The 25,723-nt window shown below is 45.4% G+C and overlaps 1 protein-coding gene across 1 annotated transcript in view; it reads left to right on the top strand.

Annotated features, from left to right (window-relative positions):
* Nucleotides 1–2,064: 2,064 nt before the first annotated feature.
* RFX6 (regulatory factor X6) overlaps nt 2,065–25,723 on the top strand; it is a 337,979-nt gene continuing 314,320 nt past the window's right edge. Inside the window, exons 1-2 of the mRNA XM_069236757.1 lie at nt 2,065–2,588; nt 2,850–3,006. Coding sequence (XP_069092858.1) covers nt 2,363–2,588; nt 2,850–3,006 — 383 coding nt within the window. The 5' untranslated portion in view covers nt 2,065–2,362. The remainder of the gene's footprint in view (nt 2,589–2,849; nt 3,007–25,723) is intronic.

Genomic DNA, 25,723 nt, shown 5'->3' on the forward strand with positions numbered 1-25,723 from the left:
CGCAAGCCCTCATCGACGGGATCCTCGATGACAATGCAGGACTTCACATCACATCTCCTCAGAACCGACGCATCTCTTCGGCTGCACAACACATCCTCGTGGCTGGATCTCACAACGCTCTGAAAACCAGGATTTAAAGTACTCTTGTTCAGCAGGCCTCACTGGGCCCCTGTAGCTGGTCAGTGCTCCATCGCAGTCAGCAAGAACTTGTAACTTTCTCCCAGTGCACTGTGACCAGATAACCACAGTAGGCACTTTGGTCTTTTTGGTGCTATGTTTGCTGAACTCTTCAAACCTACAAGTCTACTGATTTGAATTTTGTTATTTTGGTCTTGCTTTATTTATTAAAAATTGCTCTAGTTTTCTAAACTTCAGTGGGATCCTTTTGTGGTTTATATTCACTGTGTTTCTGTTTGAAGTGTTGCAGTGCCATAACAAAACTTGAGAGGGGCCCTCCTGCAAAGTACATGGAAGGGCCCCACCTCCCCACCCAGTCAGCATCTCTTAGGCCAGGGCCTCCTGCAGTAATTTGTAAGTAAAAGGAAACCTTGTAAAGTATGCTGTAGAATGTAGAATGTAAATTAGTCTGGAGTTTTCATGTCGCTCTATGTTTTACCTTCCATGGTATAAGTATGTGGGGACTGGATTGTTAGGTGAGTTTTCTGTGAGGAGCTTTGCAGACGCAGGTCTGAGGGTTGGAAATAAGGGAGGTACTTCATCCATTTGTTGTGGACTGCTTATTTATTGAAAGGAGTTACTGCACCTACTGCCCGTGCGCAGCATACTGTGCTGAGGGTTCCCCTGGAACTCAGGGGCCCCCTGCACCACTGGGGCTTCGGGGGCTATTGTTACACCAGTGAAGTGTTGTATACATACTTTAAGCATTGCCTCTGATTTAAGCTTGACCGTTATGTGCCAAGCTACAAGTGGGTTAAGCACAGGTTAATTTAGGGTTTGCTTGAGAGTTCACCCTGACATGGATTGTGGTTTCTGGTTGAATAGGGTTTTACCACTTGCCTTTAATTTTCATCAAGGAATAAGGAGAACAAATATTTCAAATATTAATGCTTCCTTAGGCGAAGCCACACCAAAAATGTGAATGTATGTCCTCTCTGGATAACTATTGCTGCTTATGAGTCTTTTTGGTTTGGTATTGCAATTAAGTAATTTTTTTAATTGCTATGAACTATGCTCATTTTAGGTATATATAAAGGGAAAAGAACCAGAAAAGAATCCGAATTTGAAAAAATAGCCAATTTAAACTATGTCAAAATATAGACTGTTTTTGTTGTGAAATTGTTGGTTTTAGGATTCAATCGCAAAGGAGGAATGTTTTTTTTTCTATCTCAAGATATGCTCATGCTTTCTAGGAGAAATAACGTAATATCCCTAAACATTTCTTTCACTTTAACAAAGAGAGGCGTTCCAAGGATCCAACCCTACCTGAAAGCCTCTGAATCTGCATTTATGTTCAAAAACAGTAGTTCTAAAAAGTAAAAATGGGCCCGTTTGCCAATGGAAGAAGAATTGCTCGGTACAATAAATCGATATATTGGTGCGTACCCCTCCCACATTGTAGGCCGCTGGTGATTGACACCGAGGACAGTTTTACCTTTACTACGGCTGTTAATATGGGCGCATTGGCATCACTGACTCTGCAAAGAGAACCATTCAGCGCGCGCCATAGGTTCATTCGCCCCGCTCGAGATGTGGAAACACATAATAAACACCCCTTTGACTGACACAATCAGAGCCGATTGTTCCTTTCTGTTAATCATTAATGCCACCGAACAGCACTCCACTGCCACCCCCCACGCATGGCTAGATGATAAATAAACCCAAATCACTGAAGCAACGTCACTTTCAATGTAATTAGTACTGGTCCGGGCAGCCATGTTTTCAGAGTAACAGTGCTTGGGATCCGAGGCTCCAACCTGTTGATGATCAACTGCTGTGCTTATGATAGCAGCTTGTGCTAACAGAGGGGCGTGGTCAGGTGCTGGCTTAAAATAGCAAATGATATAGAGGGGCTCACAATGGAACTGTCAGGCCCTGCTGCAAACAGCGATTTTATCTACTGGATTTTTTCTTCATTGGATCCAATGTCTGGTTTCTTATAATGATAGATACTTGCTGTTTCTGTTTTTTCCGTTTCCTTTTCGAGCAGTGGGTTAAGTTCGAAGCCTATTTGTGTGAAATAACCCGTTAAACACTGAAGACTGTTTGGGATTATTTTTGTTTTGCATCACTCCCAGCTGTTACTCTGGCTCAAAGAGGTGCTTCATGCCTGTGGCAGCTCCCTGAAGCCATCAGTTCTCTGTTCCAAAACCTGCACGTGCACATTTTCTACTACTGAGTCAAGATGCCAATGAAGAGGCCATCAGAAACCCTAAGTGGTGAGGACTCCTTCCAGGGCGAGCACCCATCTCTCAAGGTGTCACCCAGGCTCCAACAAGAGGATTGCTATCGAAGCATTACGGGGAAGGGACTGTTCTACTCTGACGGAAGCCTGTGTGCTGACAGTGTGGAAGGGAACCTGCTGACTAGCGAGGAAGAAGAGGCTGGGTCAGCCATAGGAATAAAGGCAGGTGAGTTACATTCTGAAGTCACTGGGGTGTGGTGAATGATTTCCAAAGCAAATTATTGCTGGTGTTGCCTCATCTTTAAATGAATAAGCGTACACAGTAAAAACTCGCTTAGGCTGCCCCAAAAAGCCCACAGTGTGACCTTGCAGTGTAAAGAAAGCTCAGTAGCAACAGAAGCTAAGGGGTGCAATAACTGATGTCTCAAAGCATTTGAGAAACCATGGCAACAAATTTCTTTTTTTATTTCCCCCATTAATGCAATAGAAATGCATCTCATTGGTGAGACCATGTCTTCAGAAGAAGAGGACATCGAAACCCTTTACAAGAGAGTGAACTCGCTAGACAAGCAACTTTCGCAGAGGAAAACAATCACTCAGATCATTAAGGACAAGAAGAAGCAGACCCAACTTACCCTGCTATGGTAAGAGGAGTTCAGGCATTAAATCAGTAGGAGTGAGGGGATATCCTGAAAGTGTTTCTCACTTGAGTGCATGTCTGGTGATTGCAAGCACGTTGAACCATGCAAATGAATTAAAGAGGTTTATGTGATATCGAAAAAGTCCTTTAACATTGGGAGTAGTTCTGGTGTCCTTACTAGGCTTGGGATAAACTTAAATTACGCTGGTGAAATTGAATACATTTTTAAATGTTGCATTCTGTAAAATTCGTGAACTGTCTCGAAATTTCAATTTTCACTATTTTGCTTATTTATTGCTCAAGGGAGAGAAACTCATCCAGAAAATGTCTTGCTAAGAGATATTTTCTGCTTGAACCGGTCTCTTGCCTGTGTCCAGTTTGACTTTTTAGGTGAAGTATGTATGCCCTTGCATGAAAATAGCCCTGTGAGATACTGGCAAACCACTTTTCATGCCAAATGCACAATTCTGCATACATTTGACAACAAATTCTAGGAAATTCCATACAGTTTTCTGACAAAAAATTACTCAATTTCACAAACCCCCAGCCATTACCCCCACCTTTTGAAGCCTGCAAGCGCTACTTTTAATATATGCTTTCATTCGTTTTGGGGGGCTGAACTGTTGTGGATTAATTTAATCTGCAATTTTGCTATATCTTTTTTTAGCGTACTTAGAAATCTAGTAACATTGTCATCAATGAACAATTACATGCTGATGTGTTGAACATGTTTAAACGGTGGGAAATAGACACTATTCTGTGTGTTGAAAAATTGTAATGTGATGGTCCACCAGCAGTAAAAACGGTGCACCTCTTTCTGTCTGTACACAAATATTATCAAGAAATATTAAATTGTGGTCCAACTGAAATTCATGACATAACTGAATGCTAAACATTTCTTTAACATTTTAGCTCTTTCATAAGCCTACTGAAACATCGATGCTAACTGTAAGCCACTAATTACATTCCTTGCGTGTCGCATACCTCGTATACGATTTTTTAAATTAAAAAATATAAAGTAACACGTTTTGAAAAAGTGTTTTCAATTTATTGCACTAGAAACGTCTTAATAATGCCTTACTGTGCAACCCCAAAGGTATTACTCAATAATTATATCCATACAGTAATACAATGTCTATGCATTCATTCATCCATCCGTATACCCGTCTTTGTGTCCGTTCATCGACTCTTCGACCACACAGCCCCAGTCACAAAGCCATGTTTTGGAAACAAAGTCTTGGGATGAAGTGCAGCTTTGTGAAATTAATCAAATCAAAGTACCTGACTAAAATGAATTGTCTGACGGAGACTTCAAAGAAAGGTTAATTTTGATATTGTGCTTAAAGGCAGAGGTCAGAGGTGGCAAACTTCACAACTGAAGCCTTAGACTTTGAGACATTCTATCTCTGTTTGAGAGTCAGAACTTTCAATGAATTTGAAGTATTTGTAGAGATATTACAAAGTGTTATGTTGTGTTTTGCTGCTGAGACATTTTAGCATTCAGTTAATGAATTTGCTTGGGAGCTGCTTTAGCCAACCACCAATAGGCTCATCCGGTTGCCATCCACCATGTAATGCATCTCTATACGTATTCACACCACTTTTGAGCATCAATTCATCCACCCTTATACCTATCTATATGCATTTTCATTTATTTGACTGTTGTACTATACACCCATCAATCCACTTATGTATCTGCCCATTAAATAGTACACCCATTGATCCATTCATCATCTATCTGACCATCCATGTATCTTACAGTCTGTCTCTCTTACATGCTTCCATTTTCTTACGATAATGGCATTACTCCTAGTCCTACTCCCTCGCCTTCCTTTTAACCAATGAGGCCTCCCGCCTCCCCCCTAGACCCTCCCTTCCCCTTTCAAAACCCCCCCCCACCCTTATCCCCTCCTGTACAAAAACCAAGCCCAAGCCGCAACTCGGACAGTCCGTACCGGGAGGGTGGGAGGGAACGGAAAAGGAAGGCGAGGGAGTAGGACTAGGAGTAATGCAATTATCGTAAGAAAATGGAAGCATTACCTCCCGTCCCTCCCTCGCCTTCCTTTTAACTAATGAGACATAGCAAGAAAAACACACAGGAGACGGACATCGAGTTGCAAGACCCTTATTTAATATCCTGCACCAAGAACATCCCAAACAGTATCTCATAGAGGATAAGACCCGGTGACCAAACACCGACTCCAAACCACCCAAGTCCGACAGCCTATAATGACGCACAAACGCCGAAGGAGAAGCCCAAGTGGCGGCCCTGCAAATATCCACCACTGAAGTCCCCTGAAGCTCTGCCACCGTCGCCGCCATGCCTCTGGAAGACCTCCCCTGAATCCCTAGAGGAGGAACCACCTCTTTCAAGGAATAGGCCAACAGAATCAAAGATCGAACCCACCGACTCAAGGAAGCCGTGGAAGGTTTCTCACCTTAGCGCGCCGGACCAAAAGTAACAAACAGAGAATCCCCTGTACGAAAAGGAGCCACCACCCGCAGATACTCCAACAAAACCCTACGTACATCCAACGAATGCAAACGGACCTCCTCCCCTGATGAGGGATCCGGACAAAATGAAGGAAGGATGACCGCCTGCCTGGAATGGAACGAAGAATTGACTTTTGGAATAAAGGAAGGCACCGGAACCAGAACCACCCTACCGGGAAAAACGTACAAAAAAGGAAAGGAACATGCCAATGCCCCCAAATCCCCCAACCGACGAGCCGAAGTAATGGTGACCAAAAAGAACGTCTTCAAAGATAGACGTCGCAAATCACAGTCCCCCAATGGGTCAAAAGGGGCCCCCGTCAACACATCCAAAACCAAGGACAGATCCCATGAGGGAAAAGAACGTACCGGGCGAGGAAATAAATTAATAAGCCCCTGAAAAAATCCAGGCATCAATCGCCCTTCAACTTGAAGATTACGCCACGGTCCCTAAATGCCCGAATAGCCGCCCACAGTACCCGAAGAGAAGCCACTGACAACCCTAAACGAGCACCGTCCTGCAGGAACTGCATCACCTCAAAGAGAGAAGCGCAGGAAGGATCCAACTCACGACTTAAGCACCAAGATGAAAACACCTTCCACTGTCTACCATAAGAAAGCAAAGTTGAACGTCTCCATGAAGCCAGCAAGGTAGAACTCAAAGCCACTGGCACCTAACAGAAATGCCCTGAATAGTTGAAACGAAGGGAACGCATATAAAAAGGCCCTGCGGCCAAGGACATGACATCCCGTCCACCTCCCATGCTTGGGGACACCAAAACCGGGAGCAGAAGCACCCCACTATCGCATTCTCTACTGACGCAAACACATCCAGCACTGGAAGACCCCAAAGCCGAACCAGATGCCGAAAACAGAGACCTCCGGAGAGAGAAAAGTTGAGAGGAAGGAAACACTCTGCTCAGTAGATCCGCCCGAACATTTACCACTCTCGCCGAATGACATAGGCCACGGCCACTAAGACGTCTGTGCGAACCAGAACCGCCAATCCCCTCAGGGAATCCTGGAAATGGACCAGAGCCAGGAATATAGCCCGCAATTCTCGCCAATTAGATGACCGACTCGCCTCCCGAGGGGACCAAAACCCCCGAATCTGAGCTGACCCCATCCATGCCCCCCAACCGGAGAGGCTGGCATCCGTCGTCACCACCACGGGTCTCAGAGGTGACAAAGACACCCCTACCCTCAGGTGGTCTGCATCCAACCACCACTGCAACTCTCTGTGAATCAATTCGAACCCTGGAACCCCGTCCCTCAGAGAACCGGACCCTGGAGCCCACCTACTCAAGAACCACGTCACCAAGCACAGGGGATGGAAACGTGCCCAAGAACCCCAAAATATCACTGACGCCAAATGTGCAGTCGCAACCATAGAAGAGCTCGGGGAGCAGACAGTAACCATACCTTCGTTACCAAAGCCTGGAGAGCATCCAACCTATTTTCGGACACAGTCACCAACCCTAGAATAGGCTGAAACCGAGCCCCTAGAAAAACCAGATCCTGGGACGGCACATGATTACCCCCAATTGATCAAAAACCCGTGTTATTGCAGGACCCCAAGAACTTGGGCCACCTGCCTTTGCAAAAGGTCTCGTGAATGGGCATGAATCAAAATGTCGTCTAGATAAGGGTGCAGAAACACCCCTTCTGAATGAAGCAAAGCCACTAGAGGAGCCAGCACTTTCGTGAAAATTCGGGGAGAAGATTTCAGACCGAAAGGCAGAACGCAAAACTGGAAATGATCCTGCCCCACAGCAAACCTCAGGAACTTTTGAGAGGACCATGCCCCCGGTACGTGTGGGTAAGCATCCTGCAGATCCAGTGACACCAGAAAATCCCCTTGCCTGACCAATGGAAAAATAGTCCGAATGGACAGCATGCGGAAATGCACTGTCCTGATCCAGGTATTCACCTCCTTCAGATTGAGCACCGGTGGAAATCCCCCTGAAACTTTCCGCACAAGAAACAAGACCGCATAAGTGCCCTGACCTCGGTCCTCTAGCGGAACGTGGGAAATGGCCCCCATGACCAGTAAGTCCCGCACTCCGTCCCATAATGCTCCACTCCAAGACCCCTCTGAAGGCAGAGGTGTGGGATGCACCCTGGAATCTGGAGGAACCGCCACAAAATCTATGACATAACCATTGGTCACCATGTCTAGTACCCAATGATCGTTTACACTGGCCTCCCAAGCTGAAAGAAAGTGACACAGTCATCCCCCAACCGGCCCTCTGCCAGGCCCACAGCGAATGCCAGGACCCCTTCTTGAAACCACCCCGGGTCCCAGGAGTAGACTTCTTAGGTGAAAAACGCAGATGAAAACGCCGTTTCCTAAACGAAAAGGATTTAGCAACCCTAGTAGGAGAAGAACTGGAATGCTTCTTCCACCCTTTACCCGAAGAAGAAACCCCTTTATAAGGTAAGGCATGCTTCCGCTCCTTAAACGCCTTGGAAAGTATGGATGGTAATAGTTCTCCAAACAAGTTACAACCCTCAAACGGCAGTCTCAACAAGGCCGCCTTTACCCCTGGATCAGCCTTCCATGAACGCAACCAGAGGGACCTACGAGCCCCAATCAAAGACCCAGATGCCAGAGCCGAAGTACGGACTATATCTGAAGACACATCCGCCAATAATCTGGCCTGCTGTTCCATACCAGCCAGGAGCTCCGAACATTCCGCCCCTTCCTGGACAGCCACCGCCAGTCTATCAAAGCCTTGAACCAATGATTGTGACGCATAAGCCGAATAAATCCCTGCCTTCAGCGCCAGATTCTCCGCAGCAAAAGCCCTCTTAAGACCTGAATCCACTTTACGGTCTGTGGCATCCGTAGGCACACAATCCTCCGGATTGACTGCCGTTTTGCCAATCAGAGTAGCCAGAATAGAGTCCAGGCGTATTGAAGGAGGAAAAACCCCCTCACCCTCAAGTAAGTAAAGTTTCTGAAGGAATCGCGGAACCTGAGCCTTCTCCACATCCTTCCACTCACGAAACACCATATCCTTCACAGGTCCCTGGAAAGGCATGGCAAACATAAAAGGCGTCTGATATTTGAGGAAATAAATGAGACTCTGAGTTTGTAGGTTGAAACACAGGGAAACCTAAACTGTCCCGAACATGTGTCATCACTGCCCACATTACCTCTTCTGGAAACCTATTTCCCCCCAGATGACGTTGATGGGGCCTCATCCTCACTCTCCGATGAGGATTTCCTTGCCGCTACCGATGAGTGCGCACGCTTAGACTGAACAGTCCTGGCCACGCCAGCCTGCAGTGCCCTGGTGACCGCCATTTCAACCATATCCTGCACTTCCTCACTAGACATGAGGGGAGTACCCCTGTCAGGTACCTGTGGGTTCTCAGGAAGAGCAATGCTACCCTCCCCTCCCACCTCCGAGGAGGAAGAAGAGACAACCACGTCTCTTTGCTGGAGCTTTAGGCATGGTAACCAAAATAACACTGTCTTACATTCCAAAACACTACCCTACATATAGGACCCTGGTCCTCCCCTAACAGGGCTCCACCAAACCCTAAAAAGGTTACAATCCTTGTAAAAATCCAAAAAACCACGGGCAGAACGCCCGTCCTACCTGACCAGCATCCAAAAATTGAAGTTCCTCGGTCCTCGCGGCTCCGCGGCGCGGAAACCCGGAAACTAACGCCCCAGCCACAGAGGGCCGGCTGACCCCGTCAGCCGGCCCCCAGTACACGCCTCTCGAGCAGCCATGCCGTTCGCTCAAGACGTGACCCAGCCGTAGCACTCCTCGCGGAGCACCGCGTCCCGAGGAGTGCCTCCATCGACGACCTCCAGGCCCCGCCGTGCAGGTAAGAAAGGGAAAGAAAACCGTCTAGCGTGGGCTAGACAAAAGAACAGGAGGGGATAAGGGTGGGGGGGGGTTTTGAAAGGGGAAGGGAGGGTCTAGGGGGGAGGTGGGAGGCCTCATTGGTTAAAAGGAAGGCGAGGGAGGGACGGGAGGTAATGCTGCTTATCCCCCTGTCACTTTCTGCAAGGCTCACTGTCTGCCTTTTCCGCCCATCTCTCCAGCCTTTCGTTTATCTGTCAAACATCCCTCTCTCATTCCATTCTCCAATCCATCTGGTCCGCTCTCTCTTTGACCATCTTTGCATTCGTCTGTCCTCCCGTCCACCCATCCATCCATCCGTCCTTAGTCGATTTACACCCAAAAGTAGGATCCTTGTAGAAAGTGTGTATGCTGCTACAATGATCTGAGTCTGATTTCAAAACGCCTTTGTAACGTGAGTATACCATCTCGCTCCTTTTCTATGTGGCATGTTGTTTATGCTCTGCAGGAAGGTCAGCGAGCTTGAACACAAGCTTTAAAGTAGGTGAGGTCTTCGCCGGTTGGAATCTGACAATAACTCCAGACCCCATCCCCAATCACCCCTTCCAACAGATGCTCTGCTGTGTCTTCGTTTGAAGAGACAATTTTGATACATAGATATAACGGTTAGAAGTGTCATAAATTAAGTTTATTCACTTACCTGTTTTTTCCCCAAAGGACATTCAACCAAGTCAGTCATAAAGACAGACAACTAATAGCATCCTTCCACTTGGCCTCCGATAACAGCACAAAGTCAATGCAATATAAACAGATTAACTGGCAGCATGATTTCTAGAAAATGCAGGCACCTTTAAAGGAGGCCGGAAGAAGCACGTAGACGCAGCACTCATAAAACATAACGCAATCGCTGGATTTAGAGACCACAACTCAATTTTGCATTCATACATATCATTTTATTTTAAAACAGCTACATAAGAAATCAAAGTTTTCTGGAAATGTCTATTGAAGATTACTGGATAACAATGGCTGCTCTGCTTCCTGTACCCATCTGTCAGTGCTTGTCAACTCCGGTGGTGAGCCCATACGCTTGGAAACAAGCCACATCTGCCCATCTGCCACTGAATGTAGCAGCCGAGGCTCCACTCCTCTTCAAACACCACGCTGTTTATTGGGTCAATGTTTCTTCTGCTGCATAGTGCGCCTTTAACTCAGCAGCTCCTCCTGTTTGATGCATTGTCGGTGGCCAGCATGCACGAAGTGGGCCAGCCTATAGCATTTAAGTCCATGGCTGTTGCTGTTCTGTCCTGACTTTTTCATTTGTTCCCTGAATATCTGCTTTATTTGTGTGGTTACGACTTTATGTGAGGTACTCTTTACTTAAAAGCCCACTGAGCAACCACAACTGTGCTCCTAAGGGTCTCCCTGGCCCCACAAAGACTGGGAAGAATCCGAAATGGTGTACCCCCGTGTCTGCTCTCAAACGGACAACTCCTCCATTCCCTTTTCTCCGGTTCCAGGTTGGTGGCAGATCAAAAGTTTTTGTGGTATAGTGTGGCTTCACCACAGGGGAGATGGCTACTGGCCACCCGAATAGAAGCACAGAGACCTCCTACTAGTAGGGAATGGTTTTATTCCAAAAATTAGCAACAACCGAAGACTGATTGTGAACGATGTAGTGATCACAAACGCCAACGTGAATACCTATAAAAATAATCGAGAACAGTATTGAGGACCTGTCTTTGAGTTTCCTACCTCTGTGTGTTACTAATTCCTAAATTGTTGGATGGATGCTGCCCACAGGAATGCATTGGAGCCAGGTCATCGCACATTTCTTTTCCCCCCTTCCAAGCATCTGCCTCAGTGTGGTGCACAAAAGGTCCCGGCTGAGCCTTCGCCTCTAGTGCAGCACCAGTTTGGTGGCAGATAGTCCTAGAAAATTTCCGGGAACACCGTCAGCAGGACACACCGGCTCTGCCCAGCAACACCTCATCTTTCCCAGGAATGGAAAAGTCCTAGAAAGCCGATCCTAAAAGAATTGACTGACACACAGTCATTTAACATAGCATTGCCTTAATTAGCAGAGGACTACTTCCCACCTTTCAGTAACTAAATATACACTGGCACTGCCTTTGGCTACGTGAAGAAGCTCATGCACAACAGACCTGCATGGATGCTCCCCGGTGCCTTCTATGATATTGGAGCTGGATGCTGCTGGCATCCTCTAGACTGGGACTAAGCCTCCTGCACTGCATGAAGCCCTGTTACCAGCCCTGCAGCCATTGCTGTATGGCTGAATGCCCAGTGAACCACTGAAAAAGCCTTGCATTGCCTCCCTGAACAGGCAGGGCCCAAAAGACCCAACCTTCAAGTGCTGACGAACGTATACAGAAACAGGGGCTCGACGTATCTGGTATGATCCCCCGTACCACTGATTTCTTGCATGTTGGGAGCACTCTTTGCATCACTTCTTGTACCCACTGAGCTCCACTGGGCACGGTACGAGCAAGGACGCGTTATCAGCCTAGTTTTCTTTGGTACTGCAGGAATAGTTACACTTTGGCCCTCTTCGTCCAGTAGTAAATGACACCAGAATTAGCCAGGTCCGTAGGCCCAGACAAAATTTCAATTATGCCGGTGTAAATCGCCTAATTAGGTGAATTCCTTGTTACGCAAAATTCTTTAAATTTAGCCACATCACTCATAGCACGAAGGCATAGGAATAATCCACCAGAACGCAAGCAGCTGTTATTCTCTCACTTCGGTTTTTCGCTCTATTTTTTTTTTTTTTTTTTAGCAAGGAAATGTGTCTGTGTTTCCAAATTAGTCACGGGGCACATTTTATATTGAAAGTTTGCGTAATTATGCAAACGCAAATTGCACAAATTGTGCACAGCCCGAGGCTTGGACTATAATGTCCTTTGTGTGCTGCTTTGTAGCCTCTGTATGCGCGTGCCTTACTTGCCTTTTGGAGCCAGGATTTATCATGGCCCCAGTCCCCTTACGATTCTGGAAGGATCTACTGGTGCCCAGAACTATTGAATCGCTATTGGAGTTCTTCTGGAGACCTGAACTTTAGCAAGTGTAATGTATGTGCAGCGACTCCATGAATCTAAACTCAGAATTCACCACTGAAACGTTTTGGCTTAGATTAACAGTTCAAGAGGGAAAGGTTTTTTACATTTCTTAAAAATTTACAATTTTAGGCTACCAACTTTTTCAGTTGGCTAGCCAAAAAATGCATCAAAGTTGGGATGTTTTTACCACAATCAGTAAATTCTGAGATATTCCTATCAGAACTCAATGTATTCCGGGGCTCCACTAAAAACTAGCCAATTAACATATAGTGATCTTCATTACGTTTTAATGTTTAATTTACTTTGCTATTACTGTATGTCTACTCTATTCCATTTAGGGTTGTTTTATAAAAATATGCACTTAGGAGTTTCGTTTTTTGGTGGTAGCATTATGTGTTGTATTCAAAATATTCCAGGGGCACTTTCCTGGACTCTAGTGTTATATTATTCCTGCGCGCTGTACGGCTCCGGAGCTTTCCGTGGTGCTGAACATCAGTAAATTAACCATCCACTTCGTCCAATGAGAAATTATAAAGGGTAGCATTGAAAACACTAATTTAAACAGCACATTAATCGGAAACAGAAACTCAGATTAATGGGTCGTAACTCAAACACAAATTGTGTTAAGAGATTTCTACTTGTCCATGTACTTGTCCATGTATTACACGTCTCAGGACATTAATAAACTGTTAGTCCTTTTTCAAAATAATAATTCTGTTTGGAAATTCTGATTAAATAAAACAAATGTTCGTGTAGATTTGCACCTACGTTTGGAGTAGGGTTTCAGTTGATTGGTAATTTACACATTTATCCAGGAGTGTTCCTCAGAATTAGTGAAGTTTACCCCAGTTCATCCCATATTTCTTACCATCTTAACTTTTTTTCTCCAAGGGGAAAAAAGTATTCTGTATAAGGAAAGTCTTTTATTTACACCCTTGTCATTTTGGGCGGGTTCACTTATTTGCCAAAGAAATGGATGTCCTTTGCACGTAACCAGAGCAAATTGACTTGTTTCGGCAATGAAAACGAACGGAAATACAATTTGTAAATGCCCTTACACTCACAAGATTGTGGGCGTAAACAACATTTTCCCAGCATTCTGTTCCTGGATGCCTACTTCCCAACCCTGGGAGAAGATTTACTCACACAAACTTCTACTTGAGATTAATTCTTACCAGAAATACACACCGTATTTATACTTTTTTTGCGCCTCATTTGCGTCGTTTTTTGACGCAAAAACGGCGCAAACTTACAAAATGCCATTGTATTTTGTAGGTTTGCGCCGTTTTGCGCCAAAAAGTGGCGCAAATGCGGCGCTAAAAAAAGTATAAATACGGGCAGTATCATGCAGAGGTGCGCGAAATTCGCATTTTTTGCTTTAATTAATTATGTGATATTTTGGCACAAATGCATAAAACTATGTGCAATTATGCAAAACAAGAATCCGTTATTTAGCATAATATTTCAATGTGAAGTGCATCCTCGTGTCATTTTTTGATACGAGGATGTCTTTCGTGTTTAAAAATACAGCGAAAAAACGAAAGCACAGCAAACAGATATTCGTGCATTGATGGTGAACGACTTCTGTGAATGCCACGTTTACTCTAAAGTTTTGCTATGAATGACACATAGCTAATCAACGTGACGTAATTTTAGGAATTTTACGTGCGAAATCCCCCAAATTACACGAATTACACCATCGTAAGTAAAATGTCACCCATGCCTAGATTTTTAAACATAAGCGGGGCTCTACACTTTCATAAAAGGCCCTTTGTATATGTAGATTGAATTTGTGTGCACAGATCGTTTAGTAAATAATTCCTCCAAATGTTATGACCTTGTTATATATTATATACTAGTTTGTCTATTGTCAAGCTACACAATACCTCACATGGGTTATATCTTGGGTGCTTGCCCAGACTACAAAAGAGAGTGGAGTATACCTATGCATTGTTGGCCCAACTTCGCTTTGGAGATCTAGGGCCAGATGTAGCAAATTGGCAATTTGCGACTTGCAAATTGCGAGTCCCTGCGACTCGCAATTTGCAAGTCGCAAATTGCTATGCAGTACGGTGTCTCAGACACCGACTGCGACTCGCTATGGGGTCGCAATGACCCACCTCATGAATATTCATGAGGTGGGTCGCAAATTGCGGCCCCATAGCGAGTATAGGCACTCGCTAACATGGAGGCCTGCTGACGTCAGCAGACCTCCATGTTCGTGACCTGCTTTTCAATAAAGCATTTTTTTTTTTTTTAAGTGTAGCCCGTTTTCCTAACAGGAAAACGAGCTGCACTTACAATAAAACCGAAACCTTTTGTTTCGGTATTTTTTCAGGGCAGGGAGTGGTCCCTTGGACCACTCCCTGCCCTGAAAAAATATTTTTGGGTCCAGTCACAAACTGGAAGGGGTCCCATGGGGACCCCTTCCAATTTGCGAGTGGGTTACCATCCACTTGAAGTGGATGGTAACTGCGATGCCATTTGCGACCGCGTACGCGGTCGCAAATGGTATTGCATCCCAATGCGACTCGCAAATAGGAAGGGAACACCCCTTCCTATTTGCGAGTCGGAAATGCATATTGCGAGTCGGTAACGACTCGCAATATGCATTTCTGCATTGGGAAACGCGTTTAGCGAGTCGCAAACGGCAAATTTTGCCGTTTGCGACTCGCTAAACGTTTGCTACATCTGGCCCCTAGTACCTAGTTGACTGTATATGGGGGACAAATGTAGTTTCACCATTGGTGTTGTCAGGTGGTCCGTACATGTTCAAGATTCTGGGATAATGCCTGCTATGCCATCATTCCTGTTAGCACTTGATACTGCAAGGTGCCTCCAGAATAATTTCTGTCTACATTCTTACCCTTTGTTGCAATGATCTGTAGTTTAAGGTGTACGTTAAAAGCAAGGGCTTCCTTTAGAAGCAGTAGGGTAATGGGAAATCGTCTAATTTGTGGTAAAAGTGGAGATGGCCGGTGTATATCTAAATGCTGAATTGTTTCTAGATTTGGCCTTTACCTTACATATCAGAATTACAACCAGCTAACAGGCCATCATTATTCACATTGCAAAACAAGAGAGTGTGATAAAAGGACAAATGTTATTCCCACTGAGATTAAGTTTATCTCAAGTTTTTATGTCTGCACAATGTGGTGCAAGGTGCATTGAGTTAGATCCACCAACATTCTAAAATCCGGCCGAATTCTTACTTCAGGAGGGATTCTACAAAAGGCCCTAGTTAAGCTGCAGTAGTGCCGATAACACTACAGAGAGAAGGCAGGCTGACTCGTTGATACCCAACTGGATCAGAGGGAATCACATCTCACCATCCCGGCTATCCATGATCCCTCAAGAGCCCTCCTCATACACCTTTGTGACATATCCGCCTGGTTTTCTCTTTACTATGCCTCCCCATACTCTGCATAACAAGGAGCCAACCTGGGACAGGTAGAGGCTTACCTGCCCCCCCTTACATTTGCTGGGACTGTCCACTGAAGTCCAGGAGGTCCTGTCAGAGCCATCACCAAGTAGGAGGAGGCCGACACCATAGCGGCCCTTCCCAAATGCAAATCTCCTGGTGAGGATGGGTTCCTGGGCACATTCTATAAAACGAGGAAGGATATCTTGGTCCCCAACCTGGTGAGGGCAGTTCTGGAAGCAGAGGAGGGAGTGTCACTGGGTGTTCTCTCCAACAAGGCTACCATCACCCTTAAAGTTTGTCAAGAGTGACTGGCATCCAGATCACTGTGAGTGATGTCAAGGCACTTCTTCATGCAGATGATATCTTACTAATCTTGTCCTATCCCCAGACGTTGAAAACAACTGCAATTTCACTCATTGATGACTTTCCCTGCTATTGGGATACAAAATCAATTAGTCCAAGAGTGTGACCTTTAATGTTTCCCGTTCGACTACCATGGCCTGTGCACGAGACTACCCAGTACACTGAGTCTCATCCAGCCTCACCTGTCTGGGAGTTAAGATCAACAGAGGCCTCACTCATAATGTGGAGGATAATCTGATCCTGCTGCTGGACCCCACAAAGTGGAACTTCCAGGGATGGTCCCTTCTGCATCTGTGCCTCTGGGGCAGGGTGCAGATCATTAAGATGACTGTCACTTCTCGCCTCAACTACCTGCTCGGGATGCTACTTCTGCATTTACGGTGGACCCTGCTTGCATCCATTGACTTGAATATCTGCGCTTCCATCGGGAGCAACCACAAGCCCAGGCTCCGGGTGACACATCTGTGGGCTGATACAGAGACAGGTGGACTACAATTACTGCACAAGTAGTCTAATTTCCTGGTGATCCAGCTCTCCCAGGTGGCAGCACATTTGGGTCTGCCTCTGGATGCCCCTATCTGGACATGGCTGGAGCATCACTTGTTTGGTGTCCCATCCCCATCCATGCCGCCATACCTGATTTCCTCCCTCCCCCGGCATGGCGTCCTCTAATCCATTGACACAGGCGGTTTGGAAGGCCGCACACAGATTGATGGACATGCTTCCATTATTGCTTGTGAAGGTCCCATTGTAGCACAGTTCTGCTCTGCTCATTCGGAATGTGCCATTCTCTTGGAAGTCCTGGTGTGTGAAGGGCTTGTACTCGATGGACCAAATGTACAATAGTGCTCTACCCAAGACCTTCCCAGCTCTCTGTGAATAATTTGGCCTCCATCTCCAGGACTACTGGCAATTTTGCCAGCTGAAACATTGCCCGAGAGCAGCTCTGAGGCCAGTGCAGATGGAGCTCCCCAGCTTGTCTGTCCTGCAATGCCTCTGTGCCCTGGGCCGCTACCGGGCTCTTGTCTTGGTCCTCAATGAGGTCCTCATCAAATTCCTGCACTCTAGTTCCTCGAGTGCTGTGATGCAGCTGTCATGACAGGCAATGCTTGACAATGCCTATTTACTGGCAGAGTGATCATCCTATCTGGCTGGGCGCGACAGAGTCCTCTGGGAATTCTGGCTCAAATTGCTGTACTTGAAAGTGCTGCATGATTAGTACTGGTCACCATGGAAAGTCTAGTGGGCAAAGTTGCTTCCAAATGACCGATGCTTGAGGGGTGATGTCGATTGATGTGATTTGTTTCACATCCTTTGGGTACGTTCTTCTGTTGCAACCTACTGAGCGAGCATATCTTGTCAACTCAGCCAACACTGCTCCGTTCCAGTTCCCTCCTCATCCCACCTCACTGTCCTCCATGATACCTCGGACCTCCGAGCCCTCACTTCCCACAAACAGAGATTGACTGCCACAGGCCTCGCCGCAAAGCTTTGCATCCTTAGGCATTGAAAGCAGCCTGTTGCTCCCACCTCCAATGAACGGATCATAGAATTCCACAGAATTGGCACTCATGACTACAAATTCAATGACAACCTGGATGTCTTTGAGGCAATCTGGGGTCCCCTCCTTGTTGTTGATGGTTCGACTCTGCCCTAATGTGGCTTCTGACACTCTCTCTCTCTGGAGTCCCACACATTCCAGCAGCACCATGCCTTGCTCCTACCACACTTAGGGCAGAATTTAAGAAAAGTGGCGCTGCATCCAATGGAGTGCCACATTTCTTGCGCCACCCTGCACCCACCTAATGCCACCATGTGTGTGCCGTATTTATGATACAGCGCATCATGGTGATATTAGGAACAATAGTGTCAACATTACTGATGCTATTGTGGTGCTTTTCTCTACTAGCATCAAACATTTTGAAGAAGGTGGAGCAAAGTATAAGAAAGCCCATTGATTAAAATGGGTGCGTCCTTTTAACACCTGCTTTATAATACAAAAAATGTATACTGTTATTTCATACATGCCATTTGGCATTGAATTATAAGTTTTGAAGAGTAGGGGATATCACTCTGCCCACCTTCAAGTAGTGTGGTGATTCTGGACCTGAAATGTCTTTGTCCGGAAACAGCAAACTGGTTTTCGCATGTAAATCTGCACTCACAGAAAATGCGGTTAGAAGAAGGGCAAGGGCTGTAGGGTCGAGGTGCACCCAAGTCCGGCCCACCTCCTCCAGCATCGCAAGTTGAGCAGAGATTGCTTCCTTGAGAAAGACCACAATTTCACCTCACATATCTTGAAGAATCAATATCAGGCCCTCCCTGACACAACCTTTCACCTCCTCAACCCCACAGGTACCTACTTGCCAGATATTTGTCACAGACCAAAAACAGCTGATTAATATCTGTGCTAAAAATGCACCAAATCAGTGAAAAGCTGTATCATAGTACAGGTAATTCCGGATGTAGCAAATTATTCACCATTTTCAAGTCTTCAACTTGTGATCCCCAGTGGCTCTTGGGAAGATACCAGTTGGACTAATTTATTCTAGCACTTGAATGTCCTAAGGGAGATAATTGGAAACTTGGAATGGGAACCTTGGCAGTTTACAATGAACATACTAGGAATATCATGTTTTGGAAAAATGGGGGAAGGAAGTGTAGTGCCTGAGCACATGGTCAGTATTATACACAAGACTAAAATGAATTATTCAAAGTTAAGTTTCTTGACTTATGACAATCATTATTTTGAGTATTTGGGCACACAGAAAGTGTGTCATAACTTATAAACTCATGGGTTGTCATGAGTAATTTACTCTCAAATAATTCTGATCAACAGTGCTTCTGGTTTTTGTTAATGTTCATGAATTGTGGGACATTCCCCTTTCAGCAGGCATCTAAGATGGCATTCCTATGCATGGACTACTCTTTTATACTCTGTTCTTTTAACCAGTCTTGTGATATTATATTACCTTAGCTGATGTTACTGTCCAGCGATGCTTTTATTTTACTTTTCGGGCATATTTTTGTTCACTTAAATTGAGGGTTATCAAAACAGACGGAAGTGTTATATATTTCACTTCTCATTCATCTTTTCATTCAGTTTTGGTCTACAATTTCTAGAATATCTTCCTCAAGTTCAATAATGTCCATTGAGGACCCATTTGTTAGCTCTTTTCTATCCTCCCCTAAGTTCTGAATCTTGCTGGAGCTCTCCTTTGAGGTATCTATCCATTCTTTCTTCTGACAAGGGTAGAGCAATGGTCCTGATTGCATGAAGTAGATGAGATTCCCTATGATACTAATACAATGGATGATTTTGGTCTTACACTGCAGACCGTGGTGTTGGCCTATAAGTCACTCCTGGGAAAATTCCAGATTTGTGCATTTACTAAGCAAATTATTTTGTACTTCATTTTATGATCTTGCAATTTCTGGGAACATATTTGGGTACTCCAAAAACATCTTTTCCAGTGTACCTAAAGTGTTTTTTATAAACAGTTTTTATTGATTTCCCAACAAAATGCAATCAGCACACATGACAGACATTACCATGCTATGCAAAGGTAGCAGCGTAAGAAGGTAATAGAAATTAGTATCATTATCACAGTACATCAGGGCTTTTGAATCTCATGGTTTTGTTCAAGGAATGCCTAGGCTGAAGTGATTCCTTTATGAGTCTCAAATGTTTCTAATTTTGGGGTGGGGGAACCCCTTGCCTAATAAAATGCCTCCTCCATCATTAAAGCCATTCTTCATGGGTGAAGTATTGTCAGATTTCCAGTAGCGCACAATATCGCCTTTAGCCAGCATGTCATGAACCCTCCCTCTTAACTAAATATGACAACCAGGAGACGACATTTTGATGAGAAGTCTATGGGGCAATCCAACACCCTTGGAAATAGTGGTGGATCACCATGCAGCTCCTTTCTAAATCAGAAGAAGACAGTCACTCCTTCCTGTTCCACAAAGTGAACCTGCAGGGGAGCATGATATGCCCATCTTACATAGTTATGGGGACAATATTCATTGTAATGGCATTTGAATTGGATAACACACAAATGTGCATGTATGGCATGTATGTGGAGCACCATTTTAGCCTCAGTCCATGTTTCATCTTTTATCACACCATTTTTCTCTGTCCGAAGGGTCCACAATGCTGTGAACTGGGTATGCGCATTGATTGTTAGTGAGCAGTAAATTCACTAAAATCAAGCCTACTTAATGATTATAATTTAGCCATATAGTTGTTTGAATTCTAGAACTGGTGACAACTCAGCCCAGAATTAATCTCAGACTTGTCACAATTGCAGGTATCTAAAGAATTAGTGGGGCCTATACTCCTCAAAGAGCATCTCACAAAATTGTTGGCAGTCTAGTCCCAATATGACTCCTAATTTTCAAACTCTGATAAGGTCCCACCGGTGAAACCCATGTAGTTTAGCCACTTGCCCCTTCACTGTACTTTGCTACAATGGGTTCTTTCATGTTAACTTGCAATACAAGCCTACCAAGTGCCAAGGCTTTTTCCAGCAGTTGAGCATGTTTTTATTAGTAGCTGCCACCTTAGAGTTGGGCATATGGGTACTATATAGGTAACTTAATATGCATGACGCATCAAACAAGTTTATTCCTACACAAATATATATCATTGAGATGATCAATTATGTTATCAAAGATGTCATGAGTACTGTAATTTGTGGTGTAATTAGTGGTGAATGGTGAGGGCCTGAGTTATATTTACCCTAGAGCATGAGTTATAGTTAATTGAAATAACTCTAACTTATAACTGCTGAATCTCTCTGGTTTTATGCGAGTCAGTTCAAAACATAACTATAACTTCCCTGTAACCTTTGGTTTTAAAGTGAATTTCTGAGGTTTGTTTTAAATTATTTTCCCTAACTATAACATCCGATAACATTTGTTCTCTTTTCAGTGAGTTTCTGTGTTTTTTTAATCACAAAGTAATTTTAATTATTATACATTAATCCAACCACCACTGCAGATGGCCTTTGGCAGTGCACAGCAGGGCTTGGCCACAAAGCCTGCAGCCAACCCCTATAACCACCCAACCCGTGCTGCCCACCGCCTTCGGCTGTGTGCTTGTGGCCAACTCCGTGTAACAATCCAGAGAGTTTTTCTAAACTTAAATAAATGATATAGTTAGAATGATATATTTTCAGACACATTGAAAAGAAAAATGTAATTGTCAAGTAAAAAGAGTGAGATCACCTTTCAATATATACCTTAAAGGTTTGAAGTTGAAAAGAAGTTAAATTAGGCAAATAAGCAGAGACACACTAAGACTGGTACCCTCAACCGTCAGTGTGAGGGTGAGAGACCCTAATGCTAGTCTATGGACGACTTCTTAGTGTATAGTGCCCAGACAAAACTTTGACATTCAAGACAAAGATTTTGTTGGTGAAATAGACTTAAATAAAACATCACTAAGAATGTTTAACATTCAAAACACTAGTAAATAAACAGACTGACTGCATGACATACTAGAACTTGAACCTTCAAACTACTCTATAAAAGTCAAAGAGCTTTACCAGAAGGCCAAAGAGACTCTCTTCTGCTGAGCCTCAAAACATAACTATAACATTTGCAAGCAAACATCTTGCTTGTGTACCACATTGAAGTCATTCTATGGCGAGACTATTGTTATTGCAATAATCTCTCCATGAAATAACTTCAAAGTGGCATACAAGTAAAATGCTTGCTGCCAAAGGAGGACCGCGGCGGTGGCCTAAAGGCCACCGTAGTCCTAACCAGCTCCCTGCATCCTGCGGGAGCCGGTATTGCTACTGCAAGCAGAGAGCTGTTTTAAATAGCAGCTCCCCACTTGCAGGAGCAATGTTTTCTTCTGTTTCACTGCACACATATTTACATGCAGAGAAACAGATGAAAAGTCCTATTTCTGCAAGCAGGAGCTGTTCGACAGCTCCTGCTTGCAGAAAGAGGACGTATGTTTGCTTTTGCTTGGTGGGAGTTGTCAGCTCCCACCAAGCAAAAGCAAACAGCTCTGGGGGTGGGCATACCAGGATATAGCAGGAGCTGGCCCTAGGGGGTGGTGGTCTTTAGGGCCATGTATGGCTCTACAAGGGCCCCCCTTCAACACTGTGGCCCTCATTATGATATTGGCAGTAAAAACCGCCTACCACCGGGCGACGGCCGCCAAAAGATCGTCGCCGTGGCTACCAGCTGTCCACCATATTATGACCACAGCCGGATTTCTGCCACAAGAATGGCGGAAGTTGGCTGTGGCCGTGCCAGCGGATGGTGGTAAGGTGGTGCTGCTCCCAGCAACAGCGCCACACCAGTAGACCACCACTGGGCTTATTATGACCCATAATATGGCCTGGCTGTGTTCTGCTGGTGGACGCTGCTGCTGGCAGCAGTGCCCCATCCCATCTCCTGCTGGAGGACCCCCTGAACACAGGTAAGTGGGTGCTACGACAGGGGAGGGGGGTTTTGGGTGTTGCGTGTATATGTGTAGGTGTGTGTAAATATTTTTTCGTGCATGTATGCAGGTGTGTGTTTCATGTTGAATGTGTGTGCATGTATGGAGCTGTGAGTGTGTGTATGTTGTGTTCCTGTGGATGCGTATCTGCATGTATGTATGAAAGTGTGTGCAGATGTGTGTGTGTATGGATTTATGCATGGGTGGATGCATGTGGTAATGGGTGTGTGTATGCGTGTGTGTGTGAAAGGGGCGTGATTGTAGGGGGGTTTGGAGAGGAAGGGAGGGTGGGGGGTTACCTGGAGAGAGGAATAGGGGTGGGGGAGACCTCTGTCAGTGACAGGGAAGGGATTCCCTGTCACTGATAGTGCCTACCGCCATGGTTTTCGTGGCAGTAAGGAAGCCAAGGAAGCAAAAACAACAAGTGATGGACGGAATGCTGAACATTGTCAAGCACTCACCCCCAGTCATAGATCTGGGTTTAATCCATCGTTCTTTTGCTCACCATGCCACCCCAGTTTGGACCCAGACATATGCAAATCAGTCTTGACCCTGTTCCTCATGGGAACAGTCCAGACCGAACTGCCAAGCCAGGTCCTCACTGGAACCGGAAACAAGGAAGCCATGGTTGTAGGCAGGGTCCTTATCCCGCAGGCAGTACAGTGACGGATGCCAGGCAGGAGATTGATATCCCCAGCCCGGCGGCTGTTACCGCCGTGGTGGTCGGTGTGGTATATTGGCGGTTTGGCTTCAGCCAAACCACCAATGTCATAATATGGTGGAAAGTACCTTCAGCCTGTTGGCAGTACTTTCCACCATATTACCGCCGACCGCCAGGGTCATAATGAGGGCCTGTGTTTGCTCCAGGGAGGTGGTGGTCCCAGGGATTAGGGCTCTGCAACTGACCCCCACTTTGTTTTTTAATGTTAGGCCCAGTGAGGTGGGGGTACCTAGGGCTGTGGAAGGGGGGGAGGTTTCCCCCCCGTATTTCACTCAATATTTGCTCCAGAGAGGTGGAAGTCCCTGGGCTGTGGTGGGTGCACGGAGCCCCCCCCCCCACATTTTTATCTCTGGGAGGTGCCGGTCTCTGGGGCTAATACAAGCGGGGAGGGCACCTTTTTGAAGCACCCATTGCCCCCAGGACCTGGCCTACACAGGGCAAAATAAAAGAAAAGGGTGGGTGACTGCCATTTAAAAAAAAACAAATCTCAGTAAAATCCACAAATGCAACCATGGATTATTCTGAGTTTTAAAAAAAATGCTTTTTAGCCCTGGCCAGGATCGTAGAGGACTTCGAGACCTACCCTAACCTGGCTCTTTTTTGTAAAAAAAACAATTTTGGGTGTGAGTATCAAGATGGCTGCCAACAGTTCTTTGTTGAAGCGAAGCAGCCAATCAGATATCAGCACAAGGACAGTTGGATCCGTGGAGGATCCGCATCACTAGATATTTACATTTTTTTTACCTTTATCATCTTAAAAACTACATGAGGGATTTACACCTGATCACAAAATCACGCTTTCTGGACCAAGATCTATCTTTCCTGCCAAATTCGGTGTAATTCCATCCAGCAGTTCAGGCTGTAGTCGAGCTTAAAAAAATCCCATTGACATAGTATAGGGCAAAAGTATTTTGGGACCCCCTTTTTTATCAACTCCCACTTGACAGTTCAAACCAAAACTTTCAACACAGCAGCTGAACTGACTAAAGTATACGTTTTGAAAATTTTGCAAAGATTCATGAAGCAGCACGAAAGATATTGCCAACACAAAATATGTTCTGTCTATGGAAAAAATGGTCCTTACTGGCAACTGCCAGTAGGTGATATATATGTATGTATGCATACATCTATATATATATATATATATATATATATATATATATATATATATATATATATATATATCCCCTTCTGTGCCCAGGACATAATGGTTACGTCCTGAGGCACAGTTCTCGTGTGCCCAGAACGTAACCAATATGTCCTGGGCACAGAGACCAGAGGGAGCGCTAGCGCTCCCTCTGTGGGGTTCCCCCCAACCCCCCAAGGCAGGGATGGAAGGAGAAGCCCTTCCCCTTCCACCCCCGACCCCCACCACCCCCCCTGTGATATCAGCACGGGACCACGCGCTGATTGTCACAGAGGCCTCCTCCCATCGTGCTGGAAGCTCAGCTTCCAGTGCGATCGGAAGAGAAATGCTTTGCATTTCTCTCCCGATCATGTGGAGGAGGCCGGAGAGGCTTCAAAGGGAAGGAAATGAATTTCCTATGCTTTGAAGTCTCTCTGAGCATTTCAAAAGCCGGATTGTAAAGCAATCCGGCTTTTGAAATGCCCAATAGACACCAGGGATTTCTTTTCCAAAAGGAAACTGGCATGAGGGGAGCGACCCCTTGGGCAAGGGTCGCTCCCAGGGGGGGCATTTTTTTAAATGCCTTTTCTGCCCCCAGGGGGGGAAGAAACCTCTAGGCACCAGGGATCATTTTTATTTTTGTTTTTAGAGATGGGGCGGGACCCCTTAGACAAGGGTTGCTCCCATAGGGGGCAAATTATATTTAGGCCATTTCTGCCCCCCTTGGGGGCAGATTGGCCTATTTTTATGAGGCCAATCTGTCCCCAAGGGAGACAGAAACCACTAGACACCAGGGAGTTTTTTTTGTTTTCGTGAATTTCACGAAAGCGGAGCGAACCCTTAGGCAAGGTTCGCTCCCCTGGGGGGCAAATTTATTTTAGGCCATTTCTGCCCCCCTGGGGGCAGATCAGCCTATTTTAATTAGGCCGATCTGCCCCCAAGGGGGTCAGAAACCACTAGGCACCTGGGATTTTTTGTTGTTGTTGTTGTTTTACAGATGGGGAGTGACCCCTTAGGCAAGGGTCACTCCCCTGGAGGGGCAAATTGTATTTAGGCCATTTCTGGCCACTTTGGGGGCAGATCGGCCGATTTTAGGTCAATCTGACCCCCTTATTTTTTTTTTGCAGAAACCTCTAGGCGCCAGGGCTAATTTTTTTTTCTGTTTGATTTTTTAGAGATGGGGAGCGAGCCATTAGGCAAGGGTGGCTCCCCTGGGGGGCAAATTGTATTTAGACC

The sequence above is a fragment of the Pleurodeles waltl genome, chromosome 5 (genome assembly GCF_031143425.1).
Source record: "Pleurodeles waltl isolate 20211129_DDA chromosome 5, aPleWal1.hap1.20221129, whole genome shotgun sequence".
Taxonomy (NCBI): domain Eukaryota; kingdom Metazoa; phylum Chordata; class Amphibia; order Caudata; family Salamandridae; genus Pleurodeles; species Pleurodeles waltl.